The sequence below is a fragment of the Eretmochelys imbricata genome, chromosome 16 (assembly GCF_965152235.1).
Source record: "Eretmochelys imbricata isolate rEreImb1 chromosome 16, rEreImb1.hap1, whole genome shotgun sequence".
In the NCBI taxonomy this organism is placed as follows: domain Eukaryota; kingdom Metazoa; phylum Chordata; order Testudines; family Cheloniidae; genus Eretmochelys; species Eretmochelys imbricata.
In genome coordinates this window covers 14,363,920-14,381,899 of record NC_135587.1, presented here as the reverse complement: position 1 = coordinate 14,381,899, position 17,980 = coordinate 14,363,920, and the positions used below count along the sequence as shown (strand labels likewise).

Below are 17,980 nucleotides of genomic sequence, written 5' to 3'. Positions count from 1 at the left end.
AAAAAATAATAAATAAAGTTGTGGTGCAGTGACAAATTTTTTACAAATAATAGAAGAAAATATTTTTGATAGCCTGTCTTCAAGGGCAGAGCTAAGGCCTTCAGAAACTACACATCCCAGCGTGCAATGTAGTGTTTAAACCTTCATAGACTACAAATCCCAGCAGGTAGAGCACTTGTGAAGTCCTCAGAGACTACAAATCCCAACAGGCAGTGTGGGAGGGACGGAAACTCCCTGCATTGAGACTACAACTCCCAGCATGCAAGGTGGTAACGAGGCCGGTGTTGATTCCAGGCCCTCTGGCCCGCAGGCAGCGCTGGATCACCACGAGCAGGGACCCCCACTCGGCGGGGAGTGGGAACAGAGCCCAGGGCTGCGAGGGAGGAGCGGGCCGTCACCTAGGCCTTTCCTGAGGAGGTAGGAGCAAGTTCAATATAACTCCCTAGGCCTGTCTTCAAGGGATGTATCTCCCTCCTTAGCTCCTAGGGTGCTGCTCTTCAGGTGGCATTGGACCCTCCCTCCCTCCAGCTCTTAAGGGACTGTGACTTCCCTCCTGACCATCTCATATGGAGCCCTTTTCAGGGATGGGACTTTCCTTTTCCAGCCCGTAAAGATGCTCTCAGCAGCCTACAGAGTAAGGGGAGCCACCCTTTCCCCAGCCATCTGGGGTTGAAAGCTTCCTGTCCTGACTTGCAGCTGCCTAGGGATGACATGCTATGCTCCTCGCTTCCCAAGGGACTTTGTGGGACTGACTTTCTTAAGCCTCAGGGAGCCTCTTGATGAGGATGGGATGCCCCCAATTGCCAAACCCAGGGCACATCACAGCTTGAAGACGTCAGAGATATTGGGTCTTTGCTGTTACCCTGCTGTGGATATCTGGGGTTGCCATTCCTCAAAGGTGCATGCAGGCTAGGGCTGTCTCATTCTGTCAGGCTATGCTCATGCCTTTTAAAATGGTAATTTCTTTTTGTTTTAATCCAGGACACCAACTGGACTCCTGAGAAATTGCAATGCAGGTTTCAAATCTCCAGTAAGTGTTTTTATATATTTCTCCACCCCCTTTGGAAGAGAATGGTTTTACCTCCAGAGTCAGTGCTGCCCTGGACTACAGCAAGGGGATGTGGTGGATTGCTACCCTTCTCATCCATGGCAATGTCGCAGTTGGGTACCCTTGCCTGCTCTGTGGCTGCCTCTCTCTTCTAGAGATGAACAGCAGCTAAGGCAGTTGGTTACATGGATCAGCTTTCTTTCATGGTAGATAACATGGTGATGAACAGAGTAGAATTTAGATGTTCTGCCAGTTAACGTGTAGATACAGGACAGTGATATCCTTCGTCTTCAATGCTTCTATCCCTCCTGGTACACAGAGAAAAACTAAACTTCACATCATTTGTTACTGCCATATGAATTTAGTGTGAGTGTCACTCTGTCATGTTCAGCCATCAGTACTGAAGTTGTGTATTCACAGAGCAGGCACAGCAAAGTTAGCAGCAGAACAAGATCCCTGCTAACTATTATGTTTAGGGGCATGTCTATACTGCAGAGCAGTGGTTCTCAACTAGGAGTACGTGTACCCCTGCGGGTACACAGAGATCTTCCAGGGGTTACATCATCTCATCTCAATATTTGCCTAGCTTTACAACAGGCTACATAAAAAGCACTAGTGAAGTCAGTACAAACTAAAATTTCGTTCAGACAACAGTAATAGTGTGTTGTGACACTTTTGTGTTTTTATATCTGATTTTGTAAGCAAGTAATTTTTAAGTGAGGTGAAACTTGGGGATATGCAAGATAAATCCGACTCCTGAAAGAGGTACAGTAATCTGGAAAGGTTAAGAACCACTGCTGTAGAGCATACTCATACCCGGGCTCCCATGCTTGCGAACCTGTGCATGCCAGGTCCAGCTACAGGTATCCATGCTGCAGAGCTGCATGTGACGCATACCCATGTAGCCAAGTCCACACAGCACTGCAGTGTCACATTTGGTCTAGGATTTCTGAGGATGTATCCCAAGGTAAATGGGTTCACATCTATCCTGGAGAGTTGGCTTCAAGTGATAAGGATAGTTTAGTCTTCATGGCTTATTTAATCTTTTCTCTTTTGGCTGAAATAGCAGTTGATCCTAATATTTGTGGTGGTTCAGCAATAAATACTTTCCCTGTGGAAAAATATTGCTAGTTACTTTAGTGCTCTGACATATACATACTACATATACATACGCTTCTGGGGCTAGCTCAGGGGTGGGCAAACATTTTGGCCCGAGGGCCACATCAGGGTTGCAAAATGGAATGGAGGGCCAGGTAGGGAAGGCTGTGCCTCCCCAAACAGCCAGGCCTCCACCCCCTCCCACTTCCTATCCCCTGACTGCCCCCCTCAGAACTCCCGACCCATCCAACCCCCTCTGCGCCTTGTCCCATGACCGCCCTCTCCCGGGACCCCCTGCCCCTAACCACCCCTCTGGGACCCTACCCCCATCCTCCCTCCCTCCCCCCGAACCTCTGCCCCATCCAACCACTTCCTGTCCCCTGACTGCCCCCCAGGACCTCCTGCCCCTTATTCAACCCCCCCTCTTCCCCCTCCCCACCCCCTTACCATGCTGCTCGGAGCGTCAGGACAGGCTTATTGGAAAACCTGGGAGGTGGGCGAGCGCAAGCCGTGCTGCCCACACAGTGGTGTACCTGCAGGGGAGCAGGAACAGCAGGGGAGGGGCCGGGGGCTAGCCTCCCCTGCCGGGAGCTCAGGGGCCAGGCAGGACGACTCTGCAGGCCAGATGTGGCCCGCGGGCTGTAGTTGCCCACTACTATCTGGGCTAGATACTGGCTTCCTGAAAATTTTTTTTAAAAGGTTTACAGAGTAAGATACATCCTTCTTCTGCTTTGAAGAACTCTCAAACTACATGGCACTGATTGGCAATAAATAGCGTGATAAGTTTGTTTACTCGGGTTTTCACTGTGAAGTCTTATTTTCCCTTTTCACCTAAGTGATACTTCAGGAATAAACTAACAAATACTTAATATCTCTTCTGATCAGTCCCCTCTGGGACAGTGGCATCTCACACAGTGCTGAGTTAGTGGAATGTTAAAAGCACTGTCTGCTCTACAGATCCAGTCTCCAAGGTCCTGCCAATCAGATGGAGTCAATAAGGAAGCCCTACAGCGTGAAGTTGAAGAACTGAAACAGAAGGATCTTGCTCTGGATCAGGAAATTGCACAGTTGTTGGCTGAGTATGTTCTTGGATAGTTTGATGTTCAGCATGAGGCTTGGGTGTTTTTTTTTTTTTTTTTTTTTAAACAAAACAAAGCCCGAGTATCAGAGTTGGAAACTGCCACCTCCTGTTGGTGGTGCTGATATTGCACTGTGACCAAAATCTGTTTCCGTAGGAATAGTGTTAATTTCAGCATTGTTTGAATTACAGGGCACTTCAGATACAAAATTGAACCAAGTACCTTGTTTGTTTTTTGCAAAGCAAGGCTAGATTGAATCAGTACTTGGATTTAAGGAAAACCTGGAGGTTGCAGGGAGTGATAATTGTGATTCAATAGGTGGTGCTGTTCCACATTGTGGTGCTGCTCAAGGGCATGGTGTTTCTAGAACTGTCATTCAGATGGGATGTAAAACTGAGATCCTGATCACTCTGTCCTGGTCAGTTTCATTTTGGATTAAACTACAGTCTGCCTTCCTAAATTCCAAGTGAAACTTCAAGGGGAAGTATTCATTTCTTGTCCTATGCTTGATGTGAGCTGTCTTAACATCATTTCACATCTTGCACCCCAGAAACAGCTGTATTTTCATGGTGGGCAAGTGGTCTGTAAAACAACTTGAAATGAAGGGTGCTATCTAAAAGATATTGAAGCCCCTGGCATGGCTCCCTATGATGCAGCATTGGTGGAAGTTATCCTGGGTTTTGCCTACCAGCAAGATTCTTGAGGAAGGACTGCAGTTTAACTATTGGAAGCTGTGCCTTTTGTGGGTTATAAACTGTGAAACCTGAGTGCTATCTTCTAGAGATAACACGTATAGTGCATAGGATAGATTAGGCAGGTAAAAATAAAAGGAACAATGATGTTGATCCAAAGATGTGCAGTTTCCTGCTATCTTCGATAAGCAGCCTAATTCCTTAACTCTTCCTTTTGCCAACCGATCAGACCTATTCTTCATATTTGCCACAAGATTTATTATTATTTATTTATTAAGATTTATTATTATTAGCTTTATTTTGTTGTGGGGAGAAGGATTGATCTGGAACAGCCCTTGGAATGGAGACTGTACTCCCTGCTGATGGTTTTTAAAGACTGAGCTCTTGCCTTCAGAGTCCTGTAGGCAGCAGGGCAAGTGGTGTGGTTTTGGCAGGTTCTGCTATCGCTCACAAGTATCTTGTCTCTGCTAAACAATTGTGGTGAAGTAGGAGTACTTGCTCTGTGTCATTGTGACCTTTCTGGGTTTGCTATTACAGAGGTTACAGCCTGGAGGAATTGGAGAAACACATCTCTCTGCTCCATGAATACAATGATATTAAAGACACTGGACAGATGCTGCTGGGCAAGCTGGGTAAGAAGAGCAGGACTAATATGCAACTTTTCTCAGTAAATGTTTCCATGTGTTTCATTACAGAAGAGGGAAAGCTACAGTCCTAGGGCTTATCTTAATTCTTGAATTTTAAGATTCTATAGTTAAAATCCCATATTCAAGCACAGATACATCTGTCATGAGCCCATTGGGATCTTCTCAACAGAATGGCAGAACCAGGGGGCTATTCAGTGTCTCTTCCTGATCCTCTCAGTGGGATGTGAACTTGTCACTTAATGACTGCTAGTTTTTTTTCTATGGATTATCAAAGATGATTCTTCTGTAATTGATAGATAACCCTGAGAGTTGTCTTCTGCACTGCACAAGACTTGGAAAAAAATCCTGCAGTTAGGAGTGGAGTGGGGAGAGTGTGTAAGATAAGACATTTGGACTCATCCCTTAGCTAACGGAAAGCTTTAGGACAACTAGGCTCGGGGAGAGTCAAGTCTTTTATTCTACTGCCTAAACTCAAGTCATAGAAACCATACAGCAAAAACTCTTGCTAACTAATCTGCTTCTCTATCTGTAATGGAAGCTGAGGTATTGTTTCCTTTCTAGCCACGATTAGAGGGGTCACCACAAAGGAGCTGTACCCCAAATTTGATCTGGAACTTACTGACTAGCATTGAAACTGAAGACTACAATCTCCTGCAGAGATCACCATTACTGGGGCACTGCGTGTTGGTACCGTGCACCTTGAGAACTTACACACAAGGACAGTAAAAATGCAGAGACTTTCAAGGAAGTGTTACTTGGCTGCTTCATTTCTAAGAATATCTAACTTCTAGAATGGAAAAGCTATTGAACCCATCACATGTTCCCTGTTTCAGGAAAAGTGGCATTCTACTCTTTGGCAATGAGAGGCAGTTCAGTTGAAGTGCCAGGAGCATTAGGCTCCTCTCACTGTTCATTATTTTAAAAACTAAAAGGTTATAATTCAAAATTAATAGTTAACCCCTTCACTGTTGCACTATGTGATGGGGATTCTTTGACATGTTGATGTTCTATGGGCACCTTTAAAGAAGTCCTACATGGGGAAGCAATTATTAGGGATCAGTAAATGGATGGAGGAGGCAGCAGTGGAGATGGGCAAATATGCAGAGCTGTGTTTTTTGTTTGTTTATTTAAAACCTCAGAAGTTGGAAAGGAAAACTGCTAAGAGCAAGGTGTTTGTATGCTTCGTGCTGAAAAAGTTGTGGGTGCTCAATATCCTAGTGCCTCACTGAATTGAGTTCTGGAAGCTGGTTGACATTGCATGTGTATAGTAGTAAATAAATGGAAAAGCATTAACTTGTGCTGCTGAATTGTCCACTCTGAATAAATGATTAACTCTGATGTTCCCTAGCAACTCACTGTGATAGGCTATAGCGGGGGTGGCCAGACTTACTGACCCTGCAAGCGGCAGATGATAATCTTCAGAAGTTCGAGAGCTCGGCATGCCTGCCAGGCCTCAGGGCTTCAGCCCTGGGGGCACACTTGCTGGGGCTCAGGGCTTCAGCCCCACATCTGCTGAAGCTCTGAGCCCCAGAGAGCACCTCATGCAGGGCTGGAGCCCTGAGACCTGCCTCCCTGCAGGGCAGAAGCCACCAGCCCTACCACCCTGCTGCAGGGCAGAAGCCCTGAGCTCCCCCCTGCCCCAGTCTGGTAGGTGGAGAATGGGGTGAGGGTACCCTGCAAGCCTCACTTTAACTGTAAAAGAGCTGCATGCGGCTCGCGAGCCACAGTTTGGCCACCCCTGGCCTATAGAGAGGCTAAGAAAAACAGAACATAACTGTACTCTCCTTAGGCTACTATTTTCAGTGTGCCACTATAACTCCAGATCAGAACTCCTATTCAGACACTTCCCAAGGACCCTCAATAGGGTCAGTGAGGCACCATTGCTGATGGTTGCATATCGGACTGGACACAGGGTTACCTCTCCCTCTTTGTTTCCAGATGCAGTCTCAAAGAAATCAGTAATATAGTGAAGGGCTTCCTCAAACAATTTTCCTGTATTCAACATAGGTCACAGAAGACAAAATATACCTCACTCCTCAACTAATAGAGAAGGTGCTGACATCCTAAAGGGAGGAGGGTTATGGCTGTAGAATTAAGGTAATGGTTCCCATGCAGTTCCTGGCTTTCCTCAGTAGCATTTTAGGGATTGAAACTTGTATTCATTACATAGGGCACTCTTGTGCACCCACAACCTTAACTCCACATTAGTGAAACTTTCTATAAATTTCTCTGGGTAGACAACTGTCTGTGTGGGGTGTGTCACTAATGCATAAGAGTTGGTACAGAGGCTTGTGTAGTTGAATATAGCTGCTTCTATGAGTGTTCTATACCAAAAGAAAACTAGAGCACATAAGATGCAAGGTCTGTCTTTAAAGAGTTAATGCACTGCACTGTGGGGGGGGGGGGGAGTATAATCTTTAGCCATAAGGTGGCAACAGTGCTCCATTACTGCTTTACCTTCACTTTACATCATTGTGCAGAGGAACTTGGAGGCAGCAGAAAAAAATCCATGAATTAAATTAAAGCTATAGAGATTGTTTTTGTTTTTTTTTATAAACCCTCAAGGACAAGAGATGAGACAGTCACTATTGTACATACAGGGAAACTCAGGGAAATTAATTCAAATTAACTAAAAGGTGTGAATGTAAAGTGGATTAGTTAAACTGCATTAAACTGTGTGGAAAATCTCATTCAGAATAAATCCACACTTTTAGTTAATTTGGATTAATGTTCTGAGGGCTTGTCTACACTTAAAATGCTACAGCAGCACAACTGTAGTGCTTCATTGTAGACACTGCCTACACTGACAGGAAGGATTTTCCCGGGCTAGGTAATCCATCTCTCTGAGAAGTGGTAGCTAGGTCAACAGAATTCTTCTATAAGTTTCATGCCATGTGGGGACTTAGGTCAGTTTAACAATGTCACTCAGGGTTGTGGATTTTTCACATGTTGACTGCTGTAGTTAAACCTACAGTACTTAATTTTCTAGTGTAGAGCAGACCTGAGTGCCCTGTGTAAACAAGTCCTTAAATACTTCCTTCCCTGCCACGATTACAATTGCAGATGTCACAGAGTTACTTCTCACCTTTTAAGAGCTGTCTAGGTACATTTTCAAAGGAGAAACAGTGCCTACATGTGCCTCTTTGTACAAGCCTGGAAGAGGTAGAATCTCTTTTGGTAGTAGAAATTCGGTGGTGGTGGTGGTTGCATACTTTGTTGCCTCTAAAGGCTGAGCTCATTACACATATTAGAGGCTCCTTCCATCTCCCCCACATGTATTGTGTGTGCTGCCATCCTATCCCCTACTATTGCCAGGATTCTCTGCACGCCCTCTCGTGCCCTCCCTTCCCCATTGTGACCCCTTTTCCCGCTCCATTATATCTCTTCTGTCTGGGAGGTAAGTCATTCAAGGTGTCATGATGGATGGCAGATGCTCAGTCTGTCTCATTTTTCCTTCTGGTTTTCTAATTTTTCCCAAAAAACAATAGGGTTCTGCCAATTGATGCCTAGAACATTCCTGGAAATTTTGCAATTAGTCAGATGTAGTGTTCTAAAGGTATCACCGCACATACACTCAATGGGCGGGCACTTTTGTTTGGAAGGCCTAGCAAGCTCAGTCAATAAAATACACATTTGTCTGCAAGATATTTCTAATGAAGCGTGGGGGAGAAGGTAATCTTCACTATGGTAATAACCAGTGCAACATCACTTTTATATTTAAAATATTTTTAGATTCTAAAATGAGGGGTGTTACCCCTAATTTTGAGCCCTCCCCTCACATGAGAGGAGAGTTCTCACTGCAAAGCATAACCTAGATATTAATGAGTGGCACTCCATCAAAATCTTAGATTGCAATCCTTTAGTACATCTTGGCATCACACTTTGAGCCCTATACATTTTAGAAATATATTAGCTGATTGCTAATGTAACTGTCATCGTTTATGTAAAATAATGATTTGTAGCTTTAAATGAGCACTAATGGAATCTCAGTGAATTCTAAAGCTGTACTTCCTTACTGTTTCTCTTTGAAGGTAACGTATAATTTTGCTGCAGGAAAAAATACATCACGGATGACTACAGATGCATGCAAACAAAATGCAGGGGCTTTTGGCCCTGTTGACTTAAGTTTGAGTATCAAATAACAGCATCTTTCCCCATAAAATATATTACCTAGGATTTTAAATTCACCCCATTCTAACTTCTTGTTTTTACATCCTACTCCAGTCCTCTATTATAAGCCTACCTCTCCCTCCTCTTGTTTTAACTGGCTTTCTGACTAACCTGCTCCAGATATTAGTTACCCTGCATGAGAAATAGTATTACCTCACCACTTTAGTCTTAGTTGCTTACATTGCAGTTTCCCCTAAGCAGAACCCTTTCTTGGTTTGAACAATTAATCTTTACCCCTTTCATGTATTTGAAAATGGGGCTGATCTATAGAAAGTGTCATAATAAAAAAATTAGTTAATGGGGAAAAGAACCACTTAGGTCATACTCTGTCACAAGGCGCATAAAGAGAATAAAAGTAGTAAAGCCTGCAACACACTGGTTGTATTCCCACTTCTAAACTAATTTAAGGGCCCACTCTTACATCCTTCACCAAACTTGACATTCCCACTGAAGTCAGTAGCAGTTTTGGCTTTGCAAGGAAATGTACGCTCATCTCAGATGTCAACAGTTTTTTACAAAAATTATTCTGCCTATCAATGGAGAAATGCCTTGCCTGAATGAAAACATAAGCAACCCTTGCTAAATCAAGGACCACCCCAAGGAACGGCTAGTTGTGGACTGCAACCACCATTTTCCCTTCCTATTACTCTCCACTTTTCAGTCAGCATGTGGTTATCTCATTTTATGAGTCAGATCGCTTGCAGACATTCCCTCTGTACTGTGCAGTTCACTCGCTGCAACCTGATTCATATCGGTGTGTCTTTTACCACTCCTAGCTTGGTGGCCCAAGTTTCTCTGAAGCTCCAGTTTCACTTTGATCTTAGAGTCTTGAATTGAATTCCGGATATTCTGCAGGTTCCAATACATTCGCAGGAGAGCGTTGTCTAGAGTGAAAAAGCCATCCCGTGTCCGCCGGACCTGGGTGCACACAGCAGTTGATTTCAGCTCCAAGCCAATCTCGTGAACTATTTTTCGGAGGTACTGCTGGGTCTCATGCAAACACTGGATTTCTGGAGGAGGCAGAAAGACTGCATTAGAAGGACCAGCTAATATATGCAACAAGACACCGTACCTGTAAATTCAAACACCAGTTACTGGGATTAAAGTACATAAAGAAGAGTTAGTTCAACAGGAAAGATGCTCTGTTTTTTTTAAGTACATGACTGTATAATCATGATTATATAGAGGTCTTGCATGATGTCCCAAGCCTTCAAAAAAGTCAGTTTTATAAAACAAGTTTCAAATACAAGGTCATATAATAAGAGTTAGATATTTGGGTAGGCAAAGGTCAGTTTAGCTGTATCTGAGTTTGTCAGAATAATTCATGAGGACCAGAAAGGCTATTAAAGGTGAACTACAAAGCTTTTATAAACAGACTGTTTAGGGTCCCAAATTCTTAATATCTGTACAGATTAAATACTTTTAACAATGTTTAATAGATGCTTTGTCTTCAAACTAAAGCCCCAATCCTGTAAATGGCTATGTGCATGGACCCCTGGGCTTGTGTTGAGCTCTATTAACTTCAGTGGGGCTCTATATGGGCACAAGGATCTGCCTGCACAAAGTCAATTGCAGAATCAAGGTGTATGGAAATAATCCTTGCAATATTCCTGTGAGACAGGTAAGAAAATTATCATCCTCACACTAGCTGTGGGAAAATGAAGCAGCAAGGGTATATGACTTCCACCATACCACAGAAGTCCATATTAGTGCCAGGATTAGAATGCAGAAGTTGTCTTTCAATCCTGAATTTGAATCACAGAGGTGACAGATTAACAGCCATGGAGACTGGCATCCTTTATTCACAGATCACCTGTAGAATTCTTGTCCACAAGATATCACTGAGGCCAGAAGTTCAGTAGGATTTGAAAAAGGAATTTATGTTCAGTTACATTATCTAGGATAAAAAATAGTTTAATGGGGATTATAAATTCTCAAGATTCAGGGCATAAACTGACCACTAACTCATTGCTTCCTTAAGCGGGGGGGGGAGGCTGCATCAAATGACTAGTCAATGTATACATCTTCTGTATCCCCCTAAAGTGGGAGTAAGAGTAGGCCTTGAAAAACACATGACCAGAATAAAGGGGGTGAGATTGGTTTGTTTTCCTGAAGGAGGGCTCGGCTGTCAAAAATTTGGAAGACACTGCACAAGAAGAATTGTGCCCTACGGGCAAATTAGTCCATAGCTACCTGCTAGGGAATTTAACTGTCCTTTGAAGCACTATCAGAAACAGAATACTGGACTAGGTGGACGATTAGTCTGATCAAGTATAGTAGTTATGTTCCTACCAGGCAGATAATTGCACAAATTTCCCCATGCTGCTCAATCTTAATCTAGAGGGTCCATCCATCTCTATGGCAAATTTAATCTCTGGGTGTTTGCTGAGGCTGTCACCTGTCCACTAGGAACTGGATTGAGCTCACAAACTCATTTCACACAGAGCACATAACAGCTAGATGATCGTGACTTTTGCTACTATCTTCATACATACTTCCAACATACTCCCAAACTCCAGCTCTAGTTACACCCTACCTAGTTGGAATTCTGGAGGTGCAAATTGGAGGCATCGAATTGCTGTGATTAATGGAGGGGTTTTTTCCATCGGGCGAATTAAACCTTCAATAGCCAGCTCGTAGGCCTCTTGAGTTTTCAGGTCAATGTTAGAGTACCTGGAGAAAGGAACAGAGCAGTGAATTTGCACTTCCATCCCAATGAATTCATAGATTCTGAAGCAGAAGGGACTGTCATGACAAATCTAGTCTGACTTCCTGCATAAAATAGGTCATAAAACTTCCCCAAAATAATTCCTAAAGCATATCTTTTAGAAAAACATCTAATCTTGATTTAACAATAGTCAGTGATGGAGAACCCACCATGACACTTGGTAAATTGTTCCAATAGTTAATTACACTATTAAAAAGGTACACCTTATTTAGTCTCAATTTATCTAGCTTCAATTTTCAGCCAGCATTATACTTTTCTCTGCTAGACTGAAGAGCCCCTTATTAAATGTTTCCCACGTAGGTACTTATACACTGTAATCAAATTACCCCTTATCCTTCTCTTTGTTAAGCTAAATAGATTGAGCTCCTTGAGTCTACCACTATAATGCAACTTTTTTAATCCTTTAATCATTCTCATGGCTCTTCTCTGAACCCACTCCAATTTTTCGACATCCTTCTTGAAATGTGGACACCAGAACTGGACACAGTATTCCAGTAGCTGTCACACCACTGCCAAATACAGCAGTAAAATAACCTCTTTACTCCTACTTGGGAGTCCCCTGTTTATGCATCCAGGGATCACATTAGCCCCATTGGCCACCATGTTGCACTGGAAGCACATGTTCAAAGACCCTCTGTTTTGTTATAAAACAGATGCAACATTCACACTTCAAACTAAAGATTTGTTCAGTCTCTGTAGTTTCTAAGTTAATCTCCCCGACACACACTTTTTAATCCTATAACTGTGTCTGATGCACTCATTGTCCTATAAATGCTACAAACATAGGTGCTGTCAATAAGGTGGTACAACTGGGAGGAAAGGCACACTATCATACTCAGCAGAAGAACTTTCATTTTACCAAGGTGTCATGTGTAGGTCCTAAAGTAACATGGGAGTTCAGAAGCCAAAGGTAGCCTCATTAGAGCTCGACTCCCACAGACAAAGTAGCTAATTTTCCTCTCTGAGGCTCAAACCTTTATAATTCATTACAGCAAGCAACAGACTAATCTCATGGGTTCCAATGATTAGCAAATAGCAGCATGGAGGTCATTCAGGATTTCTGACTCGATACATACATCAGCAGAGCTTTATGATTGGTTCCCTGAATGACAGCAAGAATCCGCTCCAGCTTGTCCCTCGTGACATGATCTGTAAATGTTGAGAAGGCAAAAGAGGGACATAAATCTTCCTTGATACACCCAGCACCTGCAAAGAGTCTTAGTCTGAAATCAAGATGTTGCCATCTCCTGGCCAAGTTGTCATATCTAAATGGGCTGGTGGGAAACCCATGAAAGATGGCTTTAGTGTAACAGAATACAACAGCACAGGAAACTGACCCAATCTACGTATATACCATACCAGTTCTTAAAGCGAAGCAATCCCTGGGGCAAAGGGAATAGAGTTTGCATTGGTTTCATGATGGAGACCACAATTAATCTCATGAGATATTTCAAGACTTTGTGTAACCTCAGAACCTTTACGAAAATCTCGGATCACTCCCTTGTGGGTGAGGATAATATGTCTCCTAAGGTACAAGGAGATGGGGTACACCTAACTTTAGGAATAGGTATGATCAGGACTTTATATCAGTGAGCTACATATTGTGGCTGTATTTAGCATATTACAGGCAGGGTAACATGTTTACTGTTGTGAGACTGCATGGGAGAATCCTCATAAACCAAGATTAGAGAGCTCTTAAAGGTGCGCTAAATGTTGCTCAATCTGGACAGGTGTAACACTTTACTTTCTAATTAGAAATCTTTGTTTACACATCGACCATTACTCTTACCAAATGTGGTCTTCTCTATTAGCTTGCCTGTGTCTGAGAAGTCATCTGTGGCTTTGCCAAACAGTCCACGAACAGTATAAGCCTTCAAAATGGAAAAGTGCAATTTATGGAGCAGTTTGCAAACAGCAGCAAAGCAATATCCTGCTATGCAGCAACTACGGGGCATCACAGGACAGGAAAGTTTCTCTAAAGGAAAGCTGCAATCTCTGCACAGTGAGTGGTGCCTCTTATCTCATATGACCTGCTAATGGCTTTGGGATCATTGGTGATTTGTTTGATACTCAAATGTAGCATTTCAGAGTAACAGCCGTGTTAGTCTGTATTCGCAAAAAGAAAAGGAGTACTTGTGGCACCTTAGAGACTAACCAATTTATTTAAGCATGAAAGCTCATGCTCAAATAAATTGGTTAGTCTCTAAGGTGCCACAAGTACTCCTCTTCTTTTTTCAAAAGTAGCATGCCAACCACTCCTGCTGGCAGCTGCCTCAATACAGAAGCAGGCATTATGCTTTGTGAGAGAAGTTCAACCTCCCCAGGCTCCTCATAGGCTCTTGAACTAGTTTCTGATTTGGAATGGTTACAGCTTTCTTAAAGCTCATATGGTCTCATATGAACACACTTTTATGACTCCCATTTGTTTACAATCTGCAGGCTCAAACCACTAGAATGATGATTTCATTGCAATGTCGATAAAGATTATCATTAATACTTATACAGCTCTGGTGCCTAGAGGCTCCAATCAGGGATCAGAGCCCCATTGTACTAAGCACTGTACAAATGAGTAGAACAGTCCTAGAGATCTGCCCTAGACATCTCTCAATCTAGGCCTATAAAATGGTACAACAGCTGGATAAACACACAAATGGGAATGAGGCAGAGTGCACCCCACACACACTGGGGGGGGGGGGTGTCATTTCCAGAGCTCATTCTACCTTTGACTTCTCTGCCAGGACTGCCAACAAACAGGACAAATGTGGTTTGTGTAGTGTGGATACCTCCCTCCCCACTAGAAATAGACAGAGACCCAGTTTGTTTTACAGAAGCCTCCAGATAGCAATGACTTTTGCTTGGTCCTGCCCAGGCAAGATTCAGACAGATGACCTACAGGTAAAAAGCTCCACATCCCATTACCAATTCCCAGGCCATTCATATGGTTTCCCTCCTCTCCCAAAGGAATACTTAATATTGCTTAATCTCAGTGATTTGTCCCGGTTCACAGTTGTGTGTGTTATTACTTCTCATATGATTTAATAAGAGTAGGCCACATTTGCCTCTTCTTTCTTGATGTAATTTCTAATGGGACCTTGATTTCTAGTGAGAATGGGTGTTACACACAGAAGTCCCCAAACAGGGTTCAATGCCAGTGCATACCCTAGTAAGATGGGCGTTGTACATATCAGTGAGCAGCTTGTTCCCATGGCCCACTCCAAGCACTGAAATACAAAAAACAACAGGAGGCCATTAATCAGTCACATAAAAAGCTATTTGGGCATAAACATTTTTATATAGCACCACAGTCTCCCCTGGCACTGTTCAGACACAGAAAAAGCAATATCTATGTACCCAGAATTTATAGTTTAACTGTTTCTGCCTCTCTCTTTGTTGCTGAGAGTTGCCACCACACACCCAAACCTCTGACTGCCTCTAAAGCCAGAACTAAAAAGAGCTAAGTGCTGGTGTCATCTTGTGCTTTTCATCTGTAGATCCCAAAGCACCTTACAAAAGAAGGGCAGTATCATTATCCCCATTTTACAGATAGGGAAACAGAGACACTTGAGCAGTCAGGTTCACACATGACAGAGCCAAGTCTCCCAATTCAGTGCTTTCCACTGGACCATACTGCCTCTCAGAATAACTAGTTATTCTTGTCTCCCTGGCTTATGATTCAGGACCCACTCAGAACAATCGTATCTGATTTGTGTGTTTCTACTGCAACTTACCATTTCTACCTTTGCCCCTGCCCTACAAAATCCTCAGATGCTGCTAGTAGCGAGCACAGTGTTTTGTGAGCCTATCGTCTGTTAATACCCCCTCTATCCTGTACCAAGTAATTTTCATGATGAAGCTATATTCTTATCTTTTTCCAAAACAAAACATACCAAACACTCCAGATGACTTTGTATCCAGACGGTGACCTGCTCCGATTTTCAAGTGAGTGAGCTCTGGTCCTCTAACTACAAGAGAAAGAAATATAGTGTATGGTTTGTGGCATGCACAAAATTTAATTTCACTATAAAGAAAGAAATATACCAAGCTTTTCTGAACAACAGTATGATGGTAACAGGCAGTATATGTGGTCCCAATGCAATTTAATCTTGCTGATTCCAAGGCGTTAAAAATCTTATGAAACAACATGCACATAATGAAACCACTTCTAAACAATCACTGCCTAAAATAGAATGGAAGTCCTCAATCTCTCCTATGGATTCTCACTCTTTTCTTCACTACAAGCAGGTTGCACTGTGATTATCCCCTTTGAATGCAGTGATTACCAGCTAACAGATAATCATTAGCTGCTGAAATCTAAGGGAATTAACAATTCTTATTCCTCTTTTACTCTGACTGTTTTCTCTCACTGGGCAAGTCCAAATCTAGAAATGATAGTAATGGTATACACCAGCTTTTCCACAGAAATCAAGATTCTTCTCCAGCCTCTTACCTAGTGGGTGGGCAGCCAGGACAGGCAACTGGGTAACAGCGAGGGTCAGCTCTTTCCCAGCATTTCCTTCTATAGTAGTGGGCAGGAAACGTACTTGCTGCTGCACAGCTGGCTGTTCCAGAGAGTTCAGTTCTACAGCAAATGGTAAAGAAAGCCCCTGTTGATATTTTTAAAGTGTCTTATCTTGCAAATAAGTCCAGTTAAGACCCCCACTGATGGTCTTCCTGGAAAACAATGGGGCACAGTCTGAAAAGAAAATACAGCGAAGGGAGTGATAAACATACATAGTTTCTCTTCAAAGCCTGGTCTACAGACACAGACTCAGTAATAGTATCACTATTTTGGTTAGGAATGTGATTTTTTTTTTTTTTAAACAGAAATAGTTACCATTACAACGTCTTGTGTGGATGCAATTATACCAGTATAAAGGTGCATTATACCGGTACAACTTATTCCCCTTCCCGTAGGGGAACGAATATTACCATATAATTAAAGTGGCACCACTTGTGTGTGCAGACAAGGTCAAGTGTCTTTGGCTCATGGTTAGAGTCCTTCAAAGCCAAGTATGAGTTCCATTTTAGTAAGCAGCATCTTCACAGTCCCTGAAGGGAGGTGAATGGGACAAGAGACCATCTCTTTTGCGTTTGAAAGGAATCTAAGTCCTCCTGGTGGCTGCAATGCAGATACCGCGTTGATGAGTAGACATAGGTATATCATCTTCAGCAAGGAAGAGGGATACCTCATTTTAAACAAAAAGTCTTAAGGGATTGCCAGCCTAACAGCTGCTAGGTCTGAGATGGAGATTGGCCTCTACAATGGCTTTCTCTAACAACACTTGTCTTAGCCTGCATGTGTGTCATACAATGACTGGTCTTCATCATTTTACCAAACTACAAGATGTGCCCTTTGCTTTATCCTCTCTATGATGAGGACTCAGTTGTCAAATGAACTCATGCAAGGCTTGGACTAGGTCTTCTGAACGTTGGTCATCACAACCATTCCTGGCAGCAAACCAGCATAAGTAGGTCCGAAGGGTTCTCTCAGGCTTTTAGAAAGGCCAGGATTATATGCACTAGCACAAGCTCACCATGGCCTGAACCATTAACACCAGGCCAAGTTGCCTAAAGGTGTAGAGAGGAGGGCATTGTCAATTGACAGAGGTAGCCCCTCTCCAAATGCACATCCATCCTGCAACTAGTAATGCTGCTAGGGATGCTGCATCAGATAATGTTAGGAACTTTATGCTCTCCCGTTTGGCTCCTTTGTTGACCCAACATGCTTCTTCAAGTGCCAATGTCTCTGAATTGCGGTTGCAGCACGTTGGTGGGAAGGGAGTTTGGAGATGAAGGAAAACAGTGGGGGCACTTGGCTGTCTCAGAATCCCCAAAATCCATGGGTCTGAACCTTTCCAGACTACTGTACCCCTTTCAGGAGTCTGATTTGTCTTGCATACCCCCCAAGTTTCAAAAGCAGACATAAAAATGCCAGTGTCACAGCCACACTATTACTGAAAAATTGCTTGCTTCTTCATTTTTACCATAGGATTATAAAATGAATCAATTGGAATATAAATATGGCACCTCCATTTCAGTGTACAGTATACTGAGCAATAGAAACAGGTTATTGTCTGTATGAAACGTAGTTTGTGCTGACTTCGCTGGTGCTTTTTAATGTAGCTTGTTGTAAAACTAGGCAAATATCTAGATGAGTTGATGTACCCACCCGAAGACCTCGGCACACCCCGGTGAGAACCACTGCCCTAAATCTTCTGAGGGGCAGGTTGGAAGTCTCCTCCCTCACCCTCCCTCCACTTGGGCGGAAATCCCTCCCTATCGCCCCCCATCCCCACGGAGTGTGTGTGTGTGGGGGGGAGTCCCCAGGGGGGGTGGGGAGGAGGGACTCCAGCGTATGGATAAAGGACCTGGCCTCACCTTTCAGGAGCAGGGTCTCCACGATGTCCCGCACCCTAATCGAAGCCACCCCGGGGGGTTTGTACACAGCGAAGAGCCCGTTTAGCCCGGTCCTAGCTACCCTGCGGGCGGCCATACCTATGGCGGCAGGAAATCGCCGC

General features: G+C 43.4%; 2 protein-coding genes across 2 annotated transcripts; one reads left to right on the top strand and one right to left on the bottom strand.

Moving 5' to 3' along the window:
* The first annotated feature begins 259 nt into the window (after window positions 1-259).
* Window positions 260-5,857, top strand: SWI5 (SWI5 homologous recombination repair protein). The gene is made up of 5 exons (XM_077835891.1): window positions 260-417; window positions 982-1,030; window positions 3,104-3,225; window positions 4,455-4,549; window positions 5,126-5,857. Exons 1-5 carry the CDS (start codon window positions 260-262, stop codon window positions 5,188-5,190), a joined length of 489 nt encoding a protein of 162 aa, XP_077692017.1. The 3' UTR covers window positions 5,191-5,857.
* Window positions 5,858-8,400: 2,543 nt separating this feature from the next.
* Window positions 8,401-17,978, bottom strand: TRUB2 (TruB pseudouridine synthase family member 2). Its single transcript, XM_077835890.1, has 8 exons — window positions 17,841-17,978; window positions 15,910-16,041; window positions 15,350-15,424; window positions 14,622-14,683; window positions 13,252-13,333; window positions 12,539-12,611; window positions 11,271-11,407; window positions 8,401-9,744 (listed from the first exon to the last, which is right to left on the bottom strand). Exons 1-8 carry the CDS (start codon window positions 17,953-17,955, stop codon window positions 9,407-9,409), a joined length of 1,014 nt encoding a protein of 337 aa, XP_077692016.1. The 5' UTR covers window positions 17,956-17,978; the 3' UTR covers window positions 8,401-9,406.
* Window positions 17,979-17,980: the final 2 nt, after the last annotated feature.

What these genes read in the sequence shown, in the direction of transcription:
- SWI5 (XM_077835891.1), top strand. Translation starts at nt 260, where the DNA reads ATGCAAGGTGGTAACGAGGCCGGTGTTGATTCCAGGCCCTCTGGCCCG. An exon ending in ATGCAGGTTTCAAATCTCCA is followed by an intron (nt 1,031 to 3,103) that starts GTAAGTGTTTTT and finishes TCTGCTCTACAG; the next exon opens with ATCCAGTCTCCAAGGTCCTG. An exon ending in ATTGCACAGTTGTTGGCTGA is followed by an intron (nt 3,226 to 4,454) that starts GTATGTTCTTGG and finishes TTGCTATTACAG; the next exon opens with AGGTTACAGCCTGGAGGAAT.
- TRUB2 (XM_077835890.1), bottom strand. Translation starts at nt 17,955, where the DNA reads ATGGCCGCCCGCAGGGTAGCTAGGACCGGGCTAAACGGGCTCTTCGCT. An exon ending in CCTGGCTGCCCACCCACTAG is followed by an intron (nt 15,425 to 15,909) that starts GTAAGAGGCTGG and finishes TTTCTCTTGTAG; the next exon opens with TTAGAGGACCAGAGCTCACT. An exon ending in AATAGAGAAGACCACATTTG is followed by an intron (nt 12,612 to 13,251) that starts GTAAGAGTAATG and finishes CAACATTTACAG; the next exon opens with ATCATGTCACGAGGGACAAG.